Source organism: Sturnus vulgaris, chromosome 1 (genome assembly GCF_052056855.1).
Source record: "Sturnus vulgaris isolate bStuVul1 chromosome 1, bStuVul1.hap1, whole genome shotgun sequence".
In the NCBI taxonomy this organism is placed as follows: Eukaryota; Metazoa; Chordata; class Aves; order Passeriformes; family Sturnidae; genus Sturnus; species Sturnus vulgaris.
In genome coordinates this window covers 4,333,787-4,358,232 of record NC_142243.1, presented here as the reverse complement: position 1 = coordinate 4,358,232, position 24,446 = coordinate 4,333,787, and the positions used below count along the sequence as shown (strand labels likewise).

At 41.2% G+C, this 24,446-nt stretch overlaps 1 protein-coding gene across 3 annotated transcripts in view; it reads right to left on the bottom strand.

Annotated features, from left to right (window-relative positions):
* Positions 1 to 8,624: 8,624 nt before the first annotated feature.
* Positions 8,625 to 24,446, bottom strand: part of CTDSPL (CTD small phosphatase like) — a 76,036-nt gene continuing 60,214 nt past the window's right edge. For all 3 annotated transcript variants that reach the window (XM_014873666.2, XM_014873667.2, XM_014873668.2), the window contains 4 exons: positions 20,731 to 20,787; positions 14,238 to 14,330; positions 12,407 to 12,592; positions 8,625 to 10,534 (listed from right to left, as the gene is read on the bottom strand). In XM_014873666.2, coding sequence (XP_014729152.1) covers positions 10,409 to 10,534; positions 12,407 to 12,592; positions 14,238 to 14,330; positions 20,731 to 20,787 — 462 coding nt within the window. In that variant the 3' untranslated portion in view covers positions 8,625 to 10,408. The remainder of the gene's footprint in view (positions 10,535 to 12,406; positions 12,593 to 14,237; positions 14,331 to 20,730; positions 20,788 to 24,446) is intronic.

Below are 24,446 nucleotides of genomic sequence, written 5' to 3'. Positions count from 1 at the left end.
TCTTTATTTGCAGAGGTTCTTAATGATCCAATTTCTGCTTCACTGATAATCACACATCAGTTCTCAGGAGGTATCTGCTCTAAAGCTCAAAATGATATTAGGGAAAGAACCCACCATTATGACTAATAAGTGGCTCTGCTTCAACGTTTCTGGCTGTCTCCAGGATGGAGCTGATACCTATTTTGGTGGTGAGATCCCTAAAAATGGGTGACAGTATACAAACCCTGTGCCTGTGTGATCCAGCCTGTCAGCAAGCACATCAAATTCATTATTTTAAAAAACATCACAACAAAGTGTCACAGCTGACAACCTGGTTATGAAAAAGTTAAAAGAAGAACTTGATTTTTCTGCAAAGTTGAAATTTAGAAAATCTAAAGCAGCCAGAAAATCTGGCTCCCTTTTCTGCCTGGAGCTGACTCATCGCAGGCAGATAAAAAAACATTTATCCCCCATCACCCCAAGACTTTCATGAGAACATCAGGAGTGATGTGGAATTAAATGAGGTGAGGCCACAACCTTTACAGAATGGTTTTACCCCTTGGACAATGAGGTATAGACAATTTCCTTCCCTTTCATAGGAGTGAAGGTGAGAAGTGCCTGTGTCCCAACAGCATCCAAGGAACTGAAAGAATTCGAGGAGAAACTGGATCTTGGAGAGACCCAGATTTAACATCAAGTCATTAACTGGAGCCTGACCTTTTCCCAAGCACACTGTAAAGGTTAAGGGATGCCTGTCAAGGAACTTTTTTCCTTTTAATTTAAATTTTCCATATGGCTGGGTTACATTCATCAAGTTACACCTTCATCCTGCATCCCGTGGGGAGCGTGGATTTGCAGATAATCTGATTTTTGCAGACAAGAATGTCTTTGTTTTGCTAACAGAGAGCAGGAGTTACTTGCAGCAGCTCCAACACCCCCAGGGTCCCGTGTGGCTGGAGCTGCCTGTGATGGGCAAAGCTCTCTCCTGGAAAAGCCAGGACCTGGCCCAGGCAGGAATCCCAGATGGGATTGAACTTTGAAGGCAGTCTTGCCCTCGTGAATTAAAAGAGAGGCAAAAGAGGAGGGCCCAGCCAAGCCAGAAGGAAATAGCCGAGGTTGGATGGCTCCTCCTCAGCTGCTGGAGATGCAGAGCACTCCTGCTTCACCATGGTCACCCCATTCCTGGGGACAGGCAGCCAGGAGGGGGAGAATGACAAATGGGAATCACAGAACCAAGGAACAGCCCGGCCTGAAAGAGACCTTGATCATCTGCTCCTGCATCTCATGGAAAGGGAGCCCAAGTGAGGTTTTCCATCACTGTCCAGTTACACCTTTAAATCCTCTAGCCATGGCGACTCCACCACATCCCTGGGGAAGGTGTTTCCATGATTCTCACTGTAAAGAATTCTTGTGTCGAGATAAAACCTTTTCTAGAGCAGCTTGTAGCCATTCCTTGCTGTGTTCTCCATGCCCTCGTGTGAACACAGATCCCCCATCCTCTTTGCAGCTCCTTTCAGCACTGGGGTGCTGTGATGAGGGGTCCCCTGAGCCTTCTCATCTCCAGGCAGCAGGGACCAAACTCCTCCAGCCCTTCCTCACAGGGCAGGCATTCCAGGTGGGAAAAGCCAAGGAGATGGGCTGAAAGGGGTGGGTAATGGCTTGGAAACCCCCCCTTTCCTCCCAAAAAAACCCCAAGAGTGTGCTGGGAATGTGAAAGCAGGTGCTGCAGTCACTAACAAGGAGGGGCAGCCCTGCAGGTGTGGGGTGCATCATTCCCTGGAACCCTTTTTGTCCAGGCTGTCCCCCTCTCCCTGTGCTGCCCTGTCCCCTCGCCCCCGCACGCTGGACAAGGGCAGGGAGCGGAACTGGCACAGGGAATGTGCCTTGGCACACACCTGCCAGCTTGGCACCACTGCCATTCCTTCTTTTTTTTTTTTCACTCCCCCTCCTGGAGATTCAACATTTGTCCACAGTTCTCCTCGTGTACCTCAGCCAAAGCTCAATTTAAAATGATGTTGCTTGAAAAAAAAAAAAAAAGGGTGAGCAGCAAAGATTTTGGAGGAAAAAATGGTTTAGCACTAAGGGGGAGGTGTAGGACATAATTTAGAACTCAACTATTTGAGAAATGCTGATTTCCCTCTTTTATTTTCCTGTGCTGATCACATATTTCTGTATTTTCGTGGAGGAAAAAATAATCAGTGACTAGAATGACCATGAATACTTATCCTGTATTCAGTGTGGAACCACCTGTTCCTTTCTCAAAGGCAACTCAGGAGTAATTGGGCAAATGAAGAAATTGCTTGTGAAATACCAAAGGAGATTTTTTTTTTTTTAGCTGAAGGAAGGCGTTATCCATGGACCTGTGGAGCACAATCCTGGCAGGGTACTCAGACACCCAAAGCTGTGGGGATGCTCTTCCTTGAGATAAAATGTCTTTTAAATTTCCTCTAGGGCGCCTTTAAAAGGCAGCGCTGCACGGCTGCACCATCTCGTGGTGTGACCTGGCCCTGCATGGCCAGAGCCTTTAAAACCCTGATTTTTTTCCAAGACTTCCGTCACAGACACATCAAAGCCAAACGCTGCCCCTGCCAGACCATGCCATGGCTTGGACCACCGCAATCCAGAGCCACAAAAGCCCTCCAGACCGTCTCTTCTCATGCTCCTTTTTGGGATGCAACAACTCAATTGTTCTCCAAGCATCATCATCCCAAGTATTTACCCAATCATTCTGGTTGTTATTCCAAGATCTACCCAGCAGATCAGGGATCACACCAGGGGTGATTACTCATCTGAACCTGCTCTGAGTGACTAAGATGTGTTACAGAGGATTCCAGGGAGACCAAGGCACCAGTCACTGTTTAGACGAAAAATCAGAAGGAAAATTTAGAGTCACAGAGCCCCAGCCCTGTGATGCAGAACCAAGGGCAGGACCCGTCCGTGCTCAGCCTCAGCCCTACTCCTACACAGCACCTGGTCCCTCTCAGCTGAGACTCTTTTCCAAGCAAAATGATTTTGTAATTCTGTGATTAAAAGGGTTCTTCAGGTCTTGACAAAAAAAAAAAAAAAAAAAAAAAATCTTCCCCTCTTCTTCTACATGCATTTGCTTGTGAAGGAAAAAGATGGCCCATTTCAGGTGCACTAAAAACCCCACTGATAAATTTTACACAGATCTCTGGTTCTCAGTCTCTGAGAGTACAACAGGTATTAACCAGGGGATTGTGTAGAGATTAGAAAGAAAGCAACCTAACAGCATTTATAAAAGAATTTCCCTATTAAAAACACACATGAAAATGCCAGACTTCCACCTTTCTGTGGTTTTGTCTTCCAGCAAATGCTTAACTTGTAACCACCTTCTTCAGCCTGATGCTTCCATGACTAGGCAGAGCAGAAGGAATAAAATAGGAATTTATTGAAAGGATTCACCTTGGGCAGTGCAAGAGCCCTGCTGGGGCTACACCCAAATCAAATCCAAGATGGATCCTGGTCACGAGTTTGACACTTTTATAAGTTTTGGTTCATCTATATTGGGGTGAATTATCCACGCACAGCCCCAGGCTATGGAGTCTCAGCCCCCTGGCTTGCCCCCTTTCCCTCACTGTTGCTTTTTGGGTACCAGGTGTCCTTGATTCTCTAGCTAGAAAGAATTTTATTGCCTAACTATCCTGTGAAGAGACCTTACTAACACCTAATACGAAGTTTCAAAGTTACACACTAAGCAGTGGAGATTCTGAGGAGGGGACAGTGCAGCCTGGGCGAAAGGCAGTGATCCTGATCCACTCTCAGCCCCGTTTATCCCTAAAAACCCAGGACGGGCAGGTGAGGAACCCAACAGCTGCTGCAGGGATGCTGTGAATGTCACCCATCACGTTTCCTCCTGCCCCTTTTCTCAGCTCCATCTTACAGGCTTTGGAAGGCAGCCAGATGGATTTATCCAAACCTCAGCAGGTTAACCAAAAGGAACAGGAGCTGAACCTTTCTGCCACATCTGCTGCCAGAGGAAAGCCTTGGTGCTCAGCAGTCAAGGCTTTCATCTTTACTAAAGCCCAGCAGCTCCCAAGAGTTGTGAGAAGAATGGAATGAGAACTTTCTGGCCTGATTGTCTGAAGTCTTTGCTTCCCCCTCCCAATGTTTCCCCATGGAGAATGGCATGTGGACAGAGAAAGGAGGATTTCTGGGAACAGACCTAAACTATTTGCAGTACCAGACATGAAGAGAATGAAAAAAATAACACAGATAGTTTATTGTCAAACTGAATCAAAGCATGAAAAAAAATATACAAGGTTACACTGTAAAGAAATTTGGTTTTCATCACAAAAGCTCATTAAAATCAAAGAAAACAACCCATTGTCAAGCCAGCAACTCCCCAACAACCCCCCAAAGCTTTCAAGTGCAGCATTTACTGAAAGGCTGGGAATTCAGAGGTGGTGACATCACGTTTGTAGGGACAAAAGGATCACCCTTCATTATCTGGAGGGGGTGACACGTTTCTGGCTGAGCAGTGACTCCTCTGTTTGCCTTTGAGCAGCAGCAGCAGCCTTGTCCTTGCCGGAGTGCAGCCCGAGGAGAGGAGGCTGAGGGTGCTGTGCTTGTGTCCAGCTTTTCCTGCCCTCTCCATCCCCACCAGGTGTGCCACTAAATCCAAAGGTGGCTGCAAAACAGCGACGCCGATTGAAGGAGGGCAGTGGGAGGCACCATGGGGGGACACAGGCACAGCCACCACCTCCCAAAGTCATTCTGGTCTAATTCTAGCCACGGCCAAAGCTCAAACACTGATCCCTGCGTGTCCTGTGCCTTGGAATTGCCCTGAGCACGGCTGCCATCACAGCCCTGCTGCCAGCACAGCTCCTTCCCAACACAACTCCCGGCAGCTCCCAGGGCTGAGGCTGCCAGCCTGTCCAAACCCATGGGGGGTCACCCACCGATCATTCCTTCTCCAGCACAACCACAGCAGCCCAGAACTTCACCCGGGCTCCTGCCAGCGTGCCTGGGCTGCTGGGAAGTCTGGATGGTTTAGGTCACTTGCCAAGAAAAGTGCTGGAGGCTGCATCCCACCTGGAAGAGCTCTATCCCATCCTGCAGGAAACTTCCCTTCAGCCGGCTTTCCTTCTGAGTCAAAAGACAAGAAAAAGGGTGGAAGAAACCACTGGAAAGCCCATAGGTGTATAGACTATTGTGTATTCAGTTCTGCACACACTTGGTTTCTGTCAGCACAGAACAACAGGATCTTTCTCACCACTATAAATGAGCTGTTTTATGAATTTTGAAACACTTGTTTTACCAAGTGAAAAAAAAAAAAAAGAAAAAAAAGAATGGCATCTTTATCCTTAGTAGCAGCTAAGGAGATTGGCAAAATTAAAAACAAAAACCAAACCAAAACAAACCAAACCTGAAAAAATAAAAAACCTGACCAATCAGTACAAAGTAAAGGCAGGCCAGGTCATTCCAACCTATCACAGGACTAACTAAAAAACATTTTTAATTGCAACTAATGTGCTATCTTGAGCCAGCTGCTAATTCAACAGGCCTGAGGTTTTCTGCTCATAAAGCATCAATAATATGTGCCTTTTCCTAGAAAGGAAGGCTCTGCCTAAGTCTTACTGTGTCAGATAAAAAGTCCCAAAATAGATTTTTCCAACCAAATAGTGTTTTATTCAGATATTCATGTGGATATGGCAGTGATGTTAAGAACAGCTATTCAAGTAGCTGAAGTAAGCCCTTCAAAAGAAGTCACACAGCTTTGAGACTTGAACAAATTATTGTATGATCTCATCCAAGAGATCTAAATAGCTGGAACATCTGCAAGAGTCGCCACCAATTTATTTAGCAGAGTTCATCAGTAGTTCATCAGCTCTGTTTGCACAAGCAGGTGCCAGGGCAGCCACTGAGGAGTCCTGCACATGACTGAGAAAGAGGAGAGGGGGAGGAGGGTGGGACAGAGATGGCTGATTTTACCCTCTAACACGGATGGGCATCAGCAGGGCAGTGCCTGTTACTGAAGAAGTGCAGAAATGCTTTTTCCCAGAGAAGTATTACATGCACAAGTAACTATATTGTTAAAATTTTTTATTTGTGACAGTAAAGAAACCATTCAATACCTGATTGACAACACTCCTCTCTCCTGCAAACACTCATATGGTTATCTGTAGTGTTTCTCAAGTATTGCTGGATTGTTCATTGCATCAAAGTGTAAACAGCTCCATCATAAGGAAAAAAAAAGGAAAAAAAGAAAGAAAGAAACATTTCCATTGTTTACTCCTCTGTTGAGGAGCTCCCAATAGATCTTTAACAAGAAATAAGAGCGAGTCAGCTGGGACTTTACATCATGTGAAACAGAAAACTGACAGCTGGTTTTGCATAGTTAGCCCAGAGATTTTGAAGCAATTGCCCCACACCAGTCTCACCTGCCCCTCCTCGCCCCACAAAGGCAAAAAAACATCACAGCACCTTGGAATCAGAGGCACAAACTTGTTTTTGTTTTACAAATAGGGCTGTGCAGAACTGTGGTTTATTAGGTTAAAAACAATCTGTCCAACAGAGGGTTACGCCTTCGGAAGTCACACAGCTACAGATTCTTTTTCTTGTTTGTTTGTTTTTTTTTTAATACACTGAAATTTCAAAAGCTGCAACATCAGCACACACCAGTGTCCATTTAGATACTTTATTGTCCCCAACCAGTCTAATCAAAATCATGCTGTAAGAAAAGTGATTGTGTACACTGACAACCAAAACGTCTCCAGGTGTTGAGTTTCTTCCACGTATAACTTTTGCTGTTTTAATAAAGATCAAAAGGGCGAAACAAAGAGACAAATCATTCTTCCAAAGCTACCTAAATGAACACAGCAATATTGTACATTTGCCACCATCTCCCCATCCCCAGCCTGCCACCCTTCCTGGTGTGAGCAAGGATTCTGTGCACAGCCCTAAGGTTACAAATGGCAATTTCATTGTTAACACTCCCGTTGGATTTCAAGGGTCTAAGGCATTCTGCCTTACAGCTTAATTTAAAAATACCCATACAGGCAAAAAACCGTTTTTTAACCCAACATAAAAAGGACAACAGAACTTCAGGCCAGGCAGCATTTCTTTAGAATGACCAACTGGGAAAAGACTTTTTAATATTTCTATAATATCCAGAAATAGAATTGAAACCCAGGGTTTATAACAGCCCTGGTGACCTGCATGCAGTAACTGCACTTCAAAATATGCAAGAGATTTAGGAAACAAGTTGTTGTTTTCTTTTTCCTATTTGATTTTTTCTTAAAATCTTGTATTTAAAATACAATCAAATACCCGTATTGCAAATTTTACAAACATTCCACTCGTTGTCTGACTTTATGGACAGAACTCTATTGCTTTTTTTAGAATCTAGAAACTCTAAATATATAGCGTATGTATATCCACACAAACTCAACACTTGAAATTTCAAGTATGATGATAGTGTCAAAATAAACAACTGCGACAGTTTGATCCCTTTGGCCAAATCTCAATACCCAGGGGAGTCCAAACCTGATTGCAGAGCACTCTGAGTTTTATTTCCATATGAGTTGAGTGAGTTAAAAAAAAATAGAACTGATCAGAACTTACAGAAAATACTCTTTAATACTAGCAGAAATCAAAGCTGTGCTAAGTTTCTTGTCTTTGTATTGTCACCAAGTGTCATTGTAATGCTGTACTAAGTTACAGTAAGTTGAGTTTTTTAAAATTTGGGGGCTTAAAGAGCCAAAATAATACAGGTACAAGTATGGTTGTACAGAACATCATCAGAACCATCCCTCCAGAGGCTGGTGCAGAAGTTCAGTTGCCCATTCTATGTGGATTTGAAAACAATACAAGACACTTTAATAATATAATCGACATTCATTCACAGACTTAAGGCAACTGGTTCATGAAATCGCTGCTTCCAGAGATGCAAACGGGTGACATGGTTTGTCTCACGTCCCTCAGGTCACAACTGTCACACGGCCCTGGCTCGTGGGTGATTTACTCATTGTCTGATTGTTTGGTCTGATGCTAACAAGAACAAGTCTTTGAGTTTCTTCAGCCATTCCTCTCATACCTGCACGACTAACTACAACCTGAATGCTTCCCTGCAAATTGCACTGGGGCCCAGGAGCCACAGGCACAGTTAAAAATACTGCTCAGAGAACAACTTTTAATTTTTTTTTTTTGGCAGCTTACAGTTTCATTACTCTGGAGTCAAATACAAAATTAAACCATCTTAAACTCAAAGTAAACGTTAATGGACTAACCAGAATCCACATGTCCTTTATATTTTTTTTTTTGTTATATTTTTAAACAAAGTAGGCTTTTCTTTTTTTTTTTAATTTTTAAACTCGACAGTTTGTCTTTTTGTTGTGGCACAGATTCATACAGTACTAAGGTGATGCCAGCTGGTTAAGAAACAAAAGGGTGATGCCCTACAGACTCAGGGGTGTGACAGGACTGCCTCCAGCACCCCTGGGCCCAGCCACAGCTGGAGCACAGCTGCACTGCAAGGGGGGCTCAGTTTGATACTGCACCCACCACAACCCACTCGCTGCCTGTGTAGACTGGCCTGTCCCTCTCAGATGGATTTGTTAAGCTGCTTCACCAATTTTTTTGAGACAAGGATCACAAGCCCCAAAGTCCATTGCAAAGAAATTTGGTTTTGTTTTTTTTTGTTGGTTTTTTTTTTTTTTTTTTCCAAGCCACCGGGACTTTTCAAGGAAAAGAGAAAAGGCAAAGGGGGTCTACAATTCAGAATTTAGCACGAGGCTAATTAGAAGCACCAAATAATCCATTTAGTCTTCTCTGGTGACAGCCAAATGCAGCTGCAGTTTTTATGTTTGCAGATTTCTGCTGTGGACAATAACTGAAAGGTGACACTGGAAAGGGAGGGGGGGAAATTAAAGGTGTGCCTTGTTCTTCAAAGGCGTAAAATATTTAAAACTCATTCATCTGAAAAGGTACCTATGGCACTGCAGAAGATGTTAAGCAGGCTTTCAGATTCAGAGATGAGTCTAACTCAACTCCAAAGCCAGAGGACCAATTTTAGTCTAGGCTAGTAACTTCTGCCCTTCCAGCAAGACTTGATACAGCTCCTAATCTGTACCTTACACCTTGGGGAAGAAGAAATACAAATCAAAGGTGTGGGTAAAATACTTCCTGCATTTTCACGTATCAAAGAAAGGAGAGGGCTTCATCTTAATTGAAAAAAAAATTAAAAAAAAAATCCTTTACAGGTCACCTTTAACTGGGTTCTCTGGTATATCAGATACCAATGGATTAATCCGTGGGGGTGGGTTATGAAGCCTGCATTTTGTTTATTGCCCAAGTTTGCAGCTTACAGAAAATGTCTCATAGCACAGGCACAGTGGCAAAAACAGTATAACAGCCGATGGTCAACTCCATTTGGTGAGTATACAGTAGCAGCAATGAAAAGAAAAAAGTACTCCAAACAGCTCAATGTAGATCCAGCTTACCCAGATGGGTTGTTTTGAGAAAAGAATCTTAAACTAATAAATAGATCTGCTCGCCGTTCTCCCGAGATAATGGTTTTCCAAAAAAGAGGAGGCATGGCAGTTGTGCGTAAGCAGAGCCAGCAGAACTTCATCTGTCTGGAATTAAAGGTGCTTTAGGTCTATCAGCAACCTCGTTTCCTCAACTCCATCACTCCCTAAATACTCCAACAACTGCAGATATGTTTTAAAACTGTGCCCAAAATCCTCATCGGTGAAACAACCATGTCAATGACCCCAATTCACCCCTCCCACGAACGCCTGAACCTTCTGAGCATGACAAAGTGTAACACAACTTAATGTCATCGTGGAGACAGGAACCCAGCATCTTGGTTTCAATTTCTTCCTTTGTTATATATTACAGTGCTCTATAAATTTTTTTTTCCTTTTTCCTTTTAAAGCATTTAGACAATACAAGACTAAAAGATGTCTGGAAATACGTCTTATACAAAAATGAATTTTTATCTTAAAATAACATTCAAAAAGGCACTTCATTCTGTAAGAAAAAATTCAGAGTCAGGTCAACTGCTCTAAGCAGGGGGGTAAAATTGTCTGCATAGTGGGAGGGGAAGAAAGGGAGAGAAATTCAACTGCTGAAATACAAGCTTCTTTTTTTGGCATGTTTTAAGAAAAGCTGATCCAGTAAAAGATGTCCATTTATGAAATTAATTAAAAGAGTCCCATTTAAAATAGCTTCTTTTTTTTTTTTCCTTTAAAAAAGTAGTCTGAACACATGACCTTAGGAGTCAGGCTTCTGAAGGCTTAATAGCATCACTCATGATTGTCCTTCGTGTCCAATGTAACAGGAAGATCAAGAGTAGCACTTCTGACAGGGGTGACCTCCCCAAAGCTTACATTTGAAAGAGCTGAAAGAGATGGAGACAGCCTCTAGCAACTGCAATCTAGGAGCAGGAGTCAGTCAGAGTTAAGGGCTACCTGTTGCAGAGTTTATGAAGCATACTGTAAACTTCTTCCTCTTTGCTTAGTCCTTCAAAGAAAGGAATAAGATCTAGCAGCTCTGTGTCTGTCATGTCATCAAACCAGGACTGCACAGGCACCTGAAACAAAGCAACCAACAAGCACTGAGAGGGTTTCATGATGTAAAAGCCACGTGAGTTTTGTCTGTGTAGGTGTTCTGTAACCACCATCATCACGCTGTAATAATCATGGCAATTAGCTGCTCATTGCCATTCAGGTGGAGCAGCAGGTTCAAACCCAAGCCCAACCAGGACAGCTGAGCTTCCCCTGCATGCCCAGGTGACCCACATGACCCCACACTGGGCAGCTCTGCTTGCTGTGCCTCATTGGTATCCAGAACAGACTGGAAGGCAGACACAGGTTATGAAGCTGCACTGACTTCATTTACAGGCAAATCTTCTTTTTTTTTTTTCTCCCTCTAAGAATTATCAGAGTGAGTCACCAGGCACAGGCAGGCAGCAACAACCCCTTCTGGCATGAGGTTTGGAGGAAATGTTTAACTGCAAGGGCAGAACACTGCTAAGGTTAAAATGTTAGATCTTGTGGGTGGGTTCAGAAAAGAACACATATAATAACCCCTCTTAAATATGCAGGCTGGACTTGGGGAAGGTGTTCTGTGCATCTTCACTATGGGAGCACACTGAGGTCTTTGCAAGACTATCTTGGATCTTGTTACAAGCTCTGGTTTCTGCAGACTCAAGTATCAGTCAGCCAGCAGCACTTTTCTATACATGATTAAACCACTCTGACAAGGCCCTTAATTTCATCTCCCAAATTTCTACAGCTCATTATTTTCTTGGCACTGATTTCCGAAATACCAAATGATGATCTTGGATCAGGTTTTTAATTTTAACCAAGAACATAAATTAGAGCTACAGGTCCTGGTTATTACAAATGGCAGCGTTAAACCACGTGTGGCATCAACCAGAAAAATGTTTTCACCACATCACTTAGGGCATCACAATATTAGGATCTGAACTTGAAAGCTGACTGCTGAAAGATAAATAGCTCATGTTACAAAAAAAAAAGAAAAAAAAAAGCTATTCTGGAAAGGCAGGACTGTACAAAGCAGTGTTCTTCATAAAAGATTTCCTACACTGATTTTTAACAGTTCACAAAGAAGGCAGCCTAAAAACATCAAAGCAAACAGTGCACAGCCTGGTTGTGTAAAAGTCAGCAGATCTAAGAGCTCCAGCTTGTCCCCTGGCAGTAAAGCAGATGTGAGCAGCTGCACTGGCTGCAGCCCTGGATGGAGCACCCCAGACCTCTCCATCAGAGCTCCTGGGGCTGATACAAACACACAGTGAAAATGCACATTGCTCCTCATTGTTCTCCCCTACAGAACTGCTGCCTGCCCTTTATCCTGATTCCCAAACCTTGATGAACTTGTTGACTAACAGTTCTAATTATGGAGTTACGACAAAAATAATTGACAGAGGAATGCAACTACAAAACAGGATCTTGACTTTTTCCTTTCCCTTACCCACAAATGCAGATCTCAGCAGCAGTAACCAGCTAAGCATAAATTACCTTGCCTAATAAAACATTATTCACACAATGAAAAAGATGGGAGTACCTAAAGAAATTCAAGCAAACCATTCTTTCTGTAATCACTACTCCAAAGAACAAAATCTGTGCTGCAGGGGAGCTTTGCTTCTTAGAGCTAGGTTGGTTTTTCAGGTTCCACACCACTTGGTATTTCTCAAAACTGCTGGACCTCAAACCAACAGCCAAAGCTCAGAGCACAGGAGCAGTCATGGCTGTGACATCTGTCAAGATCAGTTTGCCCATGTCCTTCACCATTTGGCAGTGAACCCCAGAACCCACCTGCAGCCTAAGAAAACAAGAGAACCTGACACCAGCCAGTGCTCTGAAAAGTCTATTTTCTGAATCACAAAATCTGGGCAAGGGCCAGAGAGATGAAGTTACGCTCCAGTACTCTGAATACTTACTGCATTTTCAGGATGGAAGATGTAAGATGCAGGAGAATTATCTACTATAATAACTTTACTCAGCTCACGGCCCAGTCGACTCAGATCCTTCACATAATTCCCTCGGTGGAAAACACAGGATTCTCTAAAGAGCCTTGCCCTGAACACACCCCAGCGATCCAGTAAGTCGGCTACTGGGTCTGCATACTTAAAAATAGAAGTCAGAAACATCAAGTTAGAAACATCAAGTCTGCATCAATGTGCAGATAAAGCTTATTCACAGAGCCAGACAAAGAAAGGACACAAAATAATTTCAGATAAAATCCCCTTTTTCTCCATTTTCTTCCCTGCTTCTTGTAATTAACTCACTCGCCTGCAAACCTGAAGTGATTAATAAAGAGATAAAGCAGAAGTAGGACAATTATCTTTCTAGAGAAGGCTAACTTGCACTCTAAATGTTTTCTGTGATTTATTGATTAGGTTTTATTCTCAGGGCCAACTTAGAGTTACCCTGAGAGTTTTCTAGAGGCAGATGGATCCAGAGATCTCACCTACCATTACTATAAAACCAGCCAATGCTAATAGAAAATCAATATGAAGCTTTTCCCCAGCTGATTTATTTCCATGTGCCTCTGAAGAGAAACTGCAGTGAACAAATCTGAGCCTTGATGTGGCTCTGCCAAATGATACCCTTGGAGCAACTGGGTCAGCAAGACTCTTAAGATTACCAAATTGCATAATAAGGCCAAAAGAGATCAGCCAAAGATGTTATTAATAAAAATATTCATGTACAATACCAGGGAAATTCTCATTTTATACGTAAGATGATACTTAAAGTGAGGCACAGCTTAGAATTCAACAGTGTATATAAACTGACCAAGAAGAAATATCCAAATAAACTCAAACATGAATAACTACACACTTGAAAATGGTAGTTGTGTCTTATTACTGCACAACAGGAGTTACCATTTTCCTATATTTTAAACCAAGAAAAAAAAAACTGATGCTGAAATCAATCATCTTTTGATCATGAAATAAGGCACATAATTTCAGTATGAAATTGGGGAAGCATTAAGGATTTTTTCAACATGACTGAACAGTATGTGGTAAAGAGAATGCAGGGGGAAAAAGCTTTACAGAAGATCAAGGTCCTGTCCCCTTCCACCACCTCTACACTAGGCTGGAGCAAAAGCTTGCCATGCTAGAACACTATTTAGAAATAACCAGCATAACTTTACAAACAAGACACCACAAATACAATACACTGGAGGAAGTGAAGAATTCCAGATCAGTCTACTACTGTAACATCTACCACAAAAACTACCTATGAGCCACTACTGCTACTGCAGAACCAGAGGGCACAAAATATTCCTGGGGACGTTTCAAGCTTTGCAAAGAGGCCTCATTTTCTAACTCCAGGTTGCAATTGCACCTCACCAGAGCAAGAATTGTGGTTCCCAATTTCCAGTGAGTTTCTGAGTCACTGGTTGATGGTGCAGACAGGGTTTAATTCGGTGTTTTATTTCATGCCCAGCTTTAATGCTGCTTCACTCGCACGCTATTTGTTCTAATTTCTCACTATAACCATGGTAACTTGTGAGCCTTTCATATTGGCATCATGAGCAATGCATGGAGGCTACATTATGAGACAAGCCCATATGTGATGGTGTTACCATGGAAACACTTACCCACACACTAGCAGACAAAGTACACACTGTCAGACAAAGAAGCAGAAAAGAAGGGGAAAAATTAAGATAGTACCAACTGTGGAAATAATTATCCATAGAAAAACCCAACCAAAAGTCCACTGACCAGCACTGTGAGGGTTAAAGAGATGAAGAGAGGAACAAACCTTGGCTAGACTGGCTGTGAAGAGTACACATTCAAAGAGCTCTCCCATCCTCTGAAGAAACTCGTCTACGTGTGGTCGTTTCAATACATAAACCTGGAATGGTAATGGCATTTAGGTCAGATGGTGCTCAAGGAAACAACAACAACAACAACAAAAAAACCAAACAAAATCACTTCTGCAATCCCAGCACTTGAAACAAAAGTTAACAGGGAAGCAGTTCAAATGAAATGCTGGGGAAAAAGGAAAGCATGCAAGATAGAAGTAGAGATTCAATAATGAGAGACTGGCACACACAGGCTGCCAAGCCCCTGCTGATTATGCAACTGCAAACACTGAGCATCAGCAGCAGTGGAGCTCCTCGAAAAATCTCATTAAAGGCCAAGGGAAACAGGAGGGCTTCTCATGAAGTGAGGATTTGGACCTCTCCACCAAAGCCATTCTGGTGCTGGAAAGCTGAAGAGCTCCACAGAAGGAATAAATCTGATGAAGCCTCTGTAACAGCAGGAATTGCACAACAGGGACCTGTTTTCATTCTGTGGCTGATTCCTTCATTTCTGAAATTCCAGGTGCTAAGTACCATAACTCACCATGGAGAGTGATCAAGCCCTCCAGCTCTACAGAGAATATTTTTCACCAAAAAATCTTCACAGCACCATGCAGAACGTCTAAAAATGCTGGGTTTGAAATCTGACAAAGTCTACAGCATCTTCTAAAGAGGACTTTGCCAAAAGATGGCAAATTCCCAGGATTTCTCTCCTCTTCAGCATCCTGCCTTCAGCAGTGCTCTGCTGCCTTTTAGCACTGCCTTGGCTGCCTGCTGTCACCAAGCTGATTAGCAGATATTAAAACCTCCCTGCCTCTCCTGTCAGAGCACACAGGATGATTCTGTGCTCACAGGAGATACCAAAACAAGGAATCTAATGCTCAGAAAGCTTGGAAACAGCTCACAATACACTGGGAAGCTGAAGAGGGGAGTCAGCTTGAAAAATATTTATCTGTCTTGTTTGCAGTTAGATTAAAAGTTTGAGAGAAAACATTGGCAGCATTTTATCTTCTTTTGTTTGGCAAATAATCGCTAATGCTGGAAATTTCAAGTGGAGAAGTTTGGCATAGAGCTGAACTCAGGAGGAATTACAAGACTGATGCTATTTCAGGAATTTCATTCTTTGATATGTAAAACTAGATTAATTGTATGTATTTTACTAGATTCCTATTAATAAGAGGTAAAAAAAAACCCCAAAAAACAAGGTACCCAGAGAAAAAGCCTGAAGGAGAAAAATATGGAAACAGCAGCTTGAACTCGAGTATAACAATTAAAGCCTTCAGCAAAAGAAGAAAGAAATGAAATTGTGTAATTGAAATTGAAAACCTACATTTGAAAGCAAAGTATTTTTTAAAACATATACGATGGAGCTGCACCTTAATGACTAAAAGCAGAAATGTTAATTTTTCCCTTTATGCAGCATACAGATCATACCATGAAGTCTTTATCTCTTTTAAGTTATTTCTATTAAATTTATCTGAACTATTTCTGGCCCAATAAGCATTACATTCAAACTTTGATAGAGATAACAATTTATAACCCAGATTTTTAACAACCACAACAGCACCTAACCCATCAAATAATTGTGACATTTTATGGATTAAAGACAGTTAACAGATGTACTTCAACACCACTCTCTTTCCAGCTAATTACAGCAATGTTTCCTGTATTTCACCAGGCATAAAATAAGTAATTTCCTCTCCCATAACAACGCAATTAATTTTTCACTTAATTTTTTCTACACAAAGTTGGGCTGTAGTATTTCCTCTCCAAATTCTACCTCTGAATTTTTTTTAAAGACAGAAAGACAGCTGCAGTCCCTCTGCATTTGGGTATCCAGAGAGCATCCAACTTCCCAGATGTGAGAGGAAAGACAGCAGGTTCCAAGTTAATTTTAAGTTCTCGATTCTTTAGCCTTAAGTTTTAATCCTACACTTATTTTTAAGGGCACAAAAGGGCACCCCAGAGTCTTAACATCAACTTAACATCATGGAGAGTAAGTGCTGGAATTGAATATGAATTTCCCTTTTAAAGCCCAGTGCTTCCAGCCTCAGCAGAAGTCTCCTCTTTGCTGTCCATCCCTATCTCTGCCCCTGTCAGTGAAGTATTTCCACTTGGAATGTAATTACAAACTCCCTGCCAAGGATCTGAACTTTGCTGCTTGCAACACAACCCAGCTCCTCCATCAGGAGCACTCAGTAAATCAACCCCAGAGCTCTGAGCCACAGCCCGGCCTGCATTTGCCAATCTTTGCAATAAACACTCTTGGCTGTTTTCAGGGCTCCTAATTCTGCACCTAATTCAGGATTCAGCATTTTTAGTTGGTCTCCCTTCTGCAGTTTAGGGCTCCTGATTTACCACAAAGTACTCACAGTCTGCTCTACTGGAGTTTCTCCTGCTGCTTAGCCTTAAATCTTTCCCTACTGGGATCTGGCCAACAGATTTGCTTTTCATGTTAAATACCTAATTAATAATAAATGTCATTTCTTAAGATGAAGTCTCACCAAATTTTTCTTTCTGTAAAAAGCCCCAATTCTTCTGCCTTTTAACAATTTTTTTTTTTTTTTGGCAGAACAACATATCTTAATACTCTGGGTAGTTATTCTCCTTGAAGTTTTCTTTGAGAAGTCCTACTTAGACCCTGGAAGCAACTCCAAAATGTTTTGGTATCCTGGGCTACAAAATCTCTTTGGTTTACTTCACATAAAAAGCTTTCTTCAGCTAGCTGACAGTGCAGCTCTTTTCCCTTCTTCCTTCTCATTTGGAATTTTTTCCCCTTTACTTTGTTAGTGGCTGGACTTGAATCTCAATGCTGCATGGTTATTTGTGGCTTGGCTTTTTCCTCCATTGCCTGATGGCTTCAGTTGAAATCTCTAGACTAACTGGCTCCTGGCATTTTTCTGAGATTTATATACTGTCTTCAGGGCATTAAAAAAAAAAAAATCCATCCTTTTTTTTGTTGTTGTTGTATTCTCACCAATTTTTTCCTTATCACAGCAAGAATTTACAGTAATAGTCTTTTTTATTTTATTATTTAGAATGAACTCTACTCAACATTTTAAGCACAAATCAGGCACTAGGCATGTTTCCACAGGATTCTTACAGCTGCTAATGGCAGAACACAAGCAATTATCTTTAATTGTTTTCAAGCATTTCATACTTCCACATGAATTTTCTGTACCTCAAAGCACCCTCAGCCTACAGAGACTCAGTATTTGTGAAACCCAAAGACAAACCCAGCTCATTTTCAATCAATTTAACAGGACACAAAGAACTGCCTTTCAAAACCAGCTTTACAATGAGGAAATCTGCAAGTAATGACCAAAAAATCTGCCCAGGACAACTCCAACTCCTGTAATCTCCTGTTTCGTGTCTCTTCTGAGCAGAGAGCAGAAAATTCCATTTGTCCCTCGTGGTCCTGGGTCACACAGCTGTGGCTCTGTCCCAGTGCAAGTAACCAAGAATAGGCCAGTTAGAATGGATACAGCCTATCCTGGATTACTTGAACCAGGCCACAGCCTTCTGCAAGAAAATCCATTAATTCCGTGCTTTACAGGAAGGAAATTTATCATTTATCATATATTTATTATATGTAGATATATCATAGATATATATATCAGATATAGAAAAAAAAATTTTGCATATTATGTTCAAAGTATACATGCCAAAAGTTCCTTCAGCCTTCAACAATTAAAAATAAGCAATTAATTGAATTAACTCTGCCCTCACCCCCAAAAACACTTAAAAAAACTTGAGCTATCCACAGCAGAAAGAAAGGGAGGTTCTGTCACACTTGATTTATTTCCTTCTTGAAATAAAATGACAAATCCTTTTGAAAGATAAGGTAATTTAGGCTGGAGAAAGAAGGATGGGAAAGGGAGAAGGGATGTTAAGAAAAGCTGTTTTTTAATCTAGGGAAGCTCGTTTACCCAAGCACCCTTTAAGATGATGAATTGTCCTCCCTATAAAAAAACCCAAGAGTCTTTCTAACCTTTGGATTATAAATTATATAAGGGAAAACAAATTCCCCAAACTGAAGACATTATTTTTTTAAGACCTCTGTTGAACTGCAAAAAAAAACCCCCAAAACAAAAACCACCAGCATTTACCATGAAAAAACTTGTTAGATAAGTCAATCTCCAAAGTTTTCAGGAGTACAGCAATTCAATTTGCCACAACTTGTACTTTTTGGTATATGAGATTATGAACAATCTCATATAATTTCAAGTTTCCCTATGAATGGGCACCTCTAAAAAGTTTTTTCTCAGTTTGCTTCCACTGGGGTTCTGCTACACTATGGACAGTGTGGTTCCACAACATTTCCCATATCCTGGGATATTTTGCACAGGTGGAAATATTTCTCAATGTCAGTGATTAATCTTGGGAGTTTGTAAACTGCTTAAGAAAATGGACATGCATTGCAGAGATGACAAATCCTGATAAATGACAGGAATTGCTCAGATCAGTTCACTTATGCTCTAAGTGACTACAGAATTACAGCTTTGAAGTGGGAACAGGTTGTCAGAGCTCTACAGCCTGCACAGCAGACTGAGCCAGAATATCCATTTTTGCCCTTTATCACAGTGTAAAACAAAAAAGAAAAGATCCCTGAATGTCAGCAGTATTACAAGAGGTATCACACACACACAGGCTTTGCCTATGCTGTGTGCCACATAAATTACCTTTATTTCAAGAATCACAAATTCCTTACAATCACCTTCATTTTTACCACACAAATGGGCCTGAGGTATTTACCTATTTTACAGGTTAAGAACTTGAAATGCAAAGAGTGAAGCAATTTCCTTGAAAATCATGCAGGGAGTTTCCAGCAAAGCACAGAGACCAATTTCACTTAACCACCTCTGCCAAAGGAGATGCACAAACCCCCTCCCTTTGCATCCAGTTGTGGGTTTTTTTTGTTTGTAGGGGTTTTTTTTTGGTTGCTGTTTTCCCCCACATGGAGTCATCTCACGTGCCAAACTGCAGAATTTTTGGTGAAGAATCTAAGAGTTTGCAGCAGGGAATGGAAAAGCAACAAAGACCTTTGAAATGTTTGACTATAAAGCCCAAGCCTTTTATTGGGATTTGTTTCCAAATGCAAATATGTCATCCTGACAAGCTAAGTGATCACAACTCTAAGCTATTCAAAAATTCACTTTTAAAAGCATTCTGTAAAGTTTTAGGAGTGAGAATTTGTCTGTTCCACAGCACACAAACACAGCTAAAGCCCACATCAAACCAGAACTGAAAATCACAGATCTCCCAAAACATCACTTAAATGTTGTAAGCATCAGCTCTGGTGAACATCACAGGTGGAAGTACCCTAGATATTGCTTTTTCCTACCTAAAACAGGTACAATGTAAAAACTGTCAAAACAACTATTAAAGCATGTTTCAGTCCACTGACTGATATTCAGTAACCATTTTAAGAGTGACAAAAACATGGAGATTTTCCATCACAGGAAATCAGATGAAATGATGAACTAACTTTATGATCCACCAATTAGCACAAGGTTAAAATATACAAACCTCTTTGTCCAAACAGAAAAAAAACCATCAAGATAATATATAAACAACATTTCAGAATTTAAAGTACTTAAAATTTCTGTTAAATCAGATCTAGGGAAGCTTTGCTCCTCAGTAACTGTAACATCCACCACCCAACAGAAGATGTTTCAAACAATTTACAGAGTTCCTGTATCAGAAAGGCTCAACTTCACATTAACCTGCTTAATTCATCTCCAGCAAGAACTTTAATGTCTGCCTGAAGAGGGAAAGTAACAGCACTGTAATTTATTTTATTCAACCCTTCAGAAATGATTACTGATTAAAGACACCAATCCAAGATACACGGAGGGGACTAATTTTCAAATTATGGGCGTTCTGCAAAACCATTTCTTAGAGCCTTAAGTGAAGTTCTTAAAGAATAAGACACAGAAATCAGTCTCCTCATGATTTTGTCCAGGCCTTTCAAATATGCTGAAGTATTTAATAACTCCTATCAGAGGAACTTGAATTACTTACAGGAATAAAACAGGACAGAAATTGAACACGGAGTGCCACAAAAACTGAATAAATGTCTATTCTTCTTTATACTTTTATAAAATATAAATGGCCTTTAGCACATGACCTACCAACATATATTAAGGCCAACCTATGTCCTACTTGTGTTGGAGGGAATGAAAAATGCAGTGTTCAAGCAGCTTTTTCTGGGCCCAGCAATGTTTGAAACTCCATCCTTATATCATTTCCTGTTTAAAAATGTTTTAAAATTGACAGAGTCGAGTATTGAAGTCCTGAGAGAGAGCCTCCACCTGACCTGTCTGCATTCCAGAATACACAGCTTGCAGGCTTTGCAAAAGGAGAAGTTATCAGATAAAAAGCAGCAAATGCAGGAAGAGAACGTTCTGGGACTCAGGACACAATGCTGAAGGAAAAAACAGCACTTACCTGATGTATGGTTCCATCAATTTCAACAGGAACAATGAAATCAGCATTGCTAATTGGCTAGAAGGAATGACAAGGAAATAATCAGCATTAAAAGTAATATAATTAGAGGGAAATTTTCAGGATCATAAAATGGAAGAATACCAATTTCTGAGGAACACTTTCATAATCAATACTGACTACACATATCCAGTCTGCTCTTACACAAGGCAGAAACTCACAGTTTTAATTCCAGATGCTGCACTTCCCTCTTCTCTCCTGTTTTTAAGCTTCATAAAATCTAGCATGCTACACTGCTTGAATAACCCCCACTACCACTGAGTGTATCCACCAGGAAAACATCTCCTTGGATAAATTCCTCCATCCAGTCTTGGTGGATAAATGACCATCAAGAAAATCAACTGTGTACTGCACACATTCTACTCGAGGTCATCAACTGGTGATTAAATTAAAGACAGTGGTAAAAGTAATACCCAGTGGTCATATTTGAATTAGCAGCTGCAACAAGACTTAAGTTAGATAGCTAAAGGATGTTAAATATGCCAATACCAATCAACCTAATCATGTAAAATTGTGCTTTAATTCCAAAGGGAAGAGCAGGCACACTCTGCCCAAGTCCTTGAATCTGTTTTTCCAGCCTGTCGAACACAACTCAATTCTCAAGACTTACTGTGAAAAACTGCTGGGGAAGTAAAATTGCCTTGGAAAGCAGGAGAGTGGCCTTGCAGACAGTTCAGGAGTACATAATCTAATCTTGGCTAGACAGCAGGGGTAGTTGGGAACAGGCTGCTGCCAATGTTTACTGGTTCAAGGGGACACCACACTCAGGTACAGCACATGCACTATGTCCATTCCATAAAAACAGTCATGTAAACATGCCTGGCTGAAACCTGGAGCTCATTCCATCACCTGCAGCCTGGAAATGGCTGAGACAGAACTGCCAAATACAGCTTTAACGTGACAGATTAACAGCCAGTATCTTTCATGGATACTGCCCAGTCTGTAACTGGTATTACCAAGAAAACATCTGGAAAACATCTTTACTCAGCTCTGTGAGATTTGTACAGATGTTCCCATCTGGTTTTTGGATTAGTCAACAGGCTGATCTCAGGAACCACCAAGGAGATGCCCCTGAAGTATCTGTGGGACTGGAAACACACTTTAAACTCATTCAGGGGGGCAAAGGTGTGCCAAGAAAGCAGAGAAGCAGCCGAGGTAAAGTGACTTGAGAAGCAGATCACAAACTGGGGAGTCTAAACAGGTGCTCTGTAAAAAAACTGGTGGGAAAAGAGGATCCTGCAGTATTAACCTGCCAGCAGCACTTTGATCCCACTCCCTGGATAAACCAGATGCTAATTCCACTGTCAAACAACCTTCCTGCTGGGAGAGGAAAACGACCACAAGAATTTACGTGGAGGGAAACTCCCTTTCTCAGGAGCAAAGAATTAAAGAAGAGGGTTTGATCTGACACCTGCAAGGGCTGGGTCTGAGGCCACAGGAGAGGCTACATGGAATCCTCTCATCCAGACCAGCCAGAATTGGCAACCAGACCTCCAGAGCAGCTGCTGATGGAGAACTCCATCCTCTTGCTGACCCCCGTGCTGGTGTGATCTGAAGAATTCCTCAAATCCACACAGATCAATGTACATTTTTCTTATCTGACACTGAACAATTTCTCCTTTCTGCTCTGAAAAAGAGGGGAAATCTTTCCCCATCTGTTCCCTGCATGAAGCCCCTCAGATAGAGAAGATATTCTGCAGCTCTAAGAGCCACAGAACAGCTACACAAAAGTTCTGATGCTTCACCTTAAAAAGAAACCCAAATGAATTGTCAGGAAGCCTCAGCCACCAGTTTTCCAGTGGGTGCCAGCTCCCTGCAGACTTTGAAGAGGCTTGCACACACTTGAAGGATTTTTATATGCATGACTCCCTTCAGCAAGAGAAATACTCTGCAGCAGCAACAGCAAAGGAATAGGTCACTGCAAGCTGCTGAGGTTTTGAAACCCACTGATAAAACTACAGCTTTTACAGAATTTAATCCTAACAGGAATAACATCAACCAGATGCCAGAGAAATCCACATTTGCTGTGAGCAACTTTGGCTTTTTCTAACAAATAAAACTCACCTTCAGACTTTGTAACCAAACTACTTCCAAACACACATTTGCTTCCCCCATTTATACTTCAGGTATTATGTTGCTTTCTTGTTGGCACTGGTGATAAGGAAAGGAGCATGGACTGGAGTTCTGTGCTCCTCGGGGAGGGAAAAGAGGAGAAAAGTCTGCAGCAATTTTTGGGTAAAGGTTTGTGGCACTGTGCACATGAAGCACCTCCATGCCTCCAGTGGGAACCACAGAGACAGAGCCTGGAAAAAGGCAATGCATTTCCACTGAAAATCTCCAGCCCAGTTAGAACTGTTTCTTTTTTAAAAAAAAAAACATACCCAAAACCTTTCAGCATTTTAAATGCTCTAAAGGTGTTTCACTACCAGTTTTGAATAGGATTACATTCCAGGCTTGCATGTGGTTTAATAAATTTTATACAAAACCATGTTTACATCTCCTTGATTTAATATTTTATTATTATTTGCTTCTATTATTGTTTTATGATGGGAATGATAACTATCCTGCCTATCCCTTTTTTACTCTTGCCAAAGAACCCCAAACTTTATTCCTTTAATATGCACCTAACATGAAAGACTAGTACCTCCTTAAAGCTTCACAAATATGCAGGGGCATAAAAAGATGAGAATTACCCTCCCTCAGATGTTGCTGCTTTCATAAAGAGCACTTTAAATATTCTGCCTCTCTGGTTGTGTCAAAAAAACATGTAATCTGCATTTGAAATATGAAGCCTATTTCATAACAGAATTACGAATTCTGAAGTATCAGGTGTTTTAAATAAAGCCTTTTCTACTAAAACTCTCAAATTTATGTATGCTTTTGCAGCTTTTAAGTGGGGACCAACCTGGTTAGAGCAGACATGTTTTAATGGAAGAAAAAGCCACAAAATATCCCCTAACCCCTACAAACTACAAAACTAACTTGACTATCCAGGCAGAGCAGGGTGCACACAGGTGTTCAAACCCCTGCTCTGCTGGAATGTTATCATTATTTCTGAGGACAATTAATGGTCTTAATTCAGATGAAGAATTTCCCTTCACGAAACAAAACCCAAACAGCACTGCTGGACAGTGTCAGCCACTAAACAAATAAATTCATTTCCTCCAGCACTTGGTTTTCTCTTACACACCCCCAGTCACAGTGCTTCATATTGAAATAACACCATTGTAGCCCTAAGACTCAAATTCACCAGAAACTCCAAAATCTGCCCAACTCTACTGACTTCACACAAAAAAGGACCAGTTTTCTTTCCCTCACAAAACCATTATTCAGTGTTTATCATCAAGAAGAAAAATCTTTTGGTTTTTCTTAAATATCTACTCAACATCATTTAAATACCCATTAAATATTATTTGAATGAATGGGAGGATTAAAAGGAGCCTGTTAAGAAACACTCTGTAAACCTCAGTCCTACAACAGAGGTTTGCAACTGTGTCAACCATTAAACATGCATTTCTTTAAAATGGTTAAAAAATAATTAATAACCACCTAAACAAAATCTCATTTTGTTTCAAAAACAGAAAAAAAAATCAGTGTAAAATTACCCACAGCACTCCAAAAGCAAACCTGTATTTTTACCTCTCAGGTAACAAAAAGCC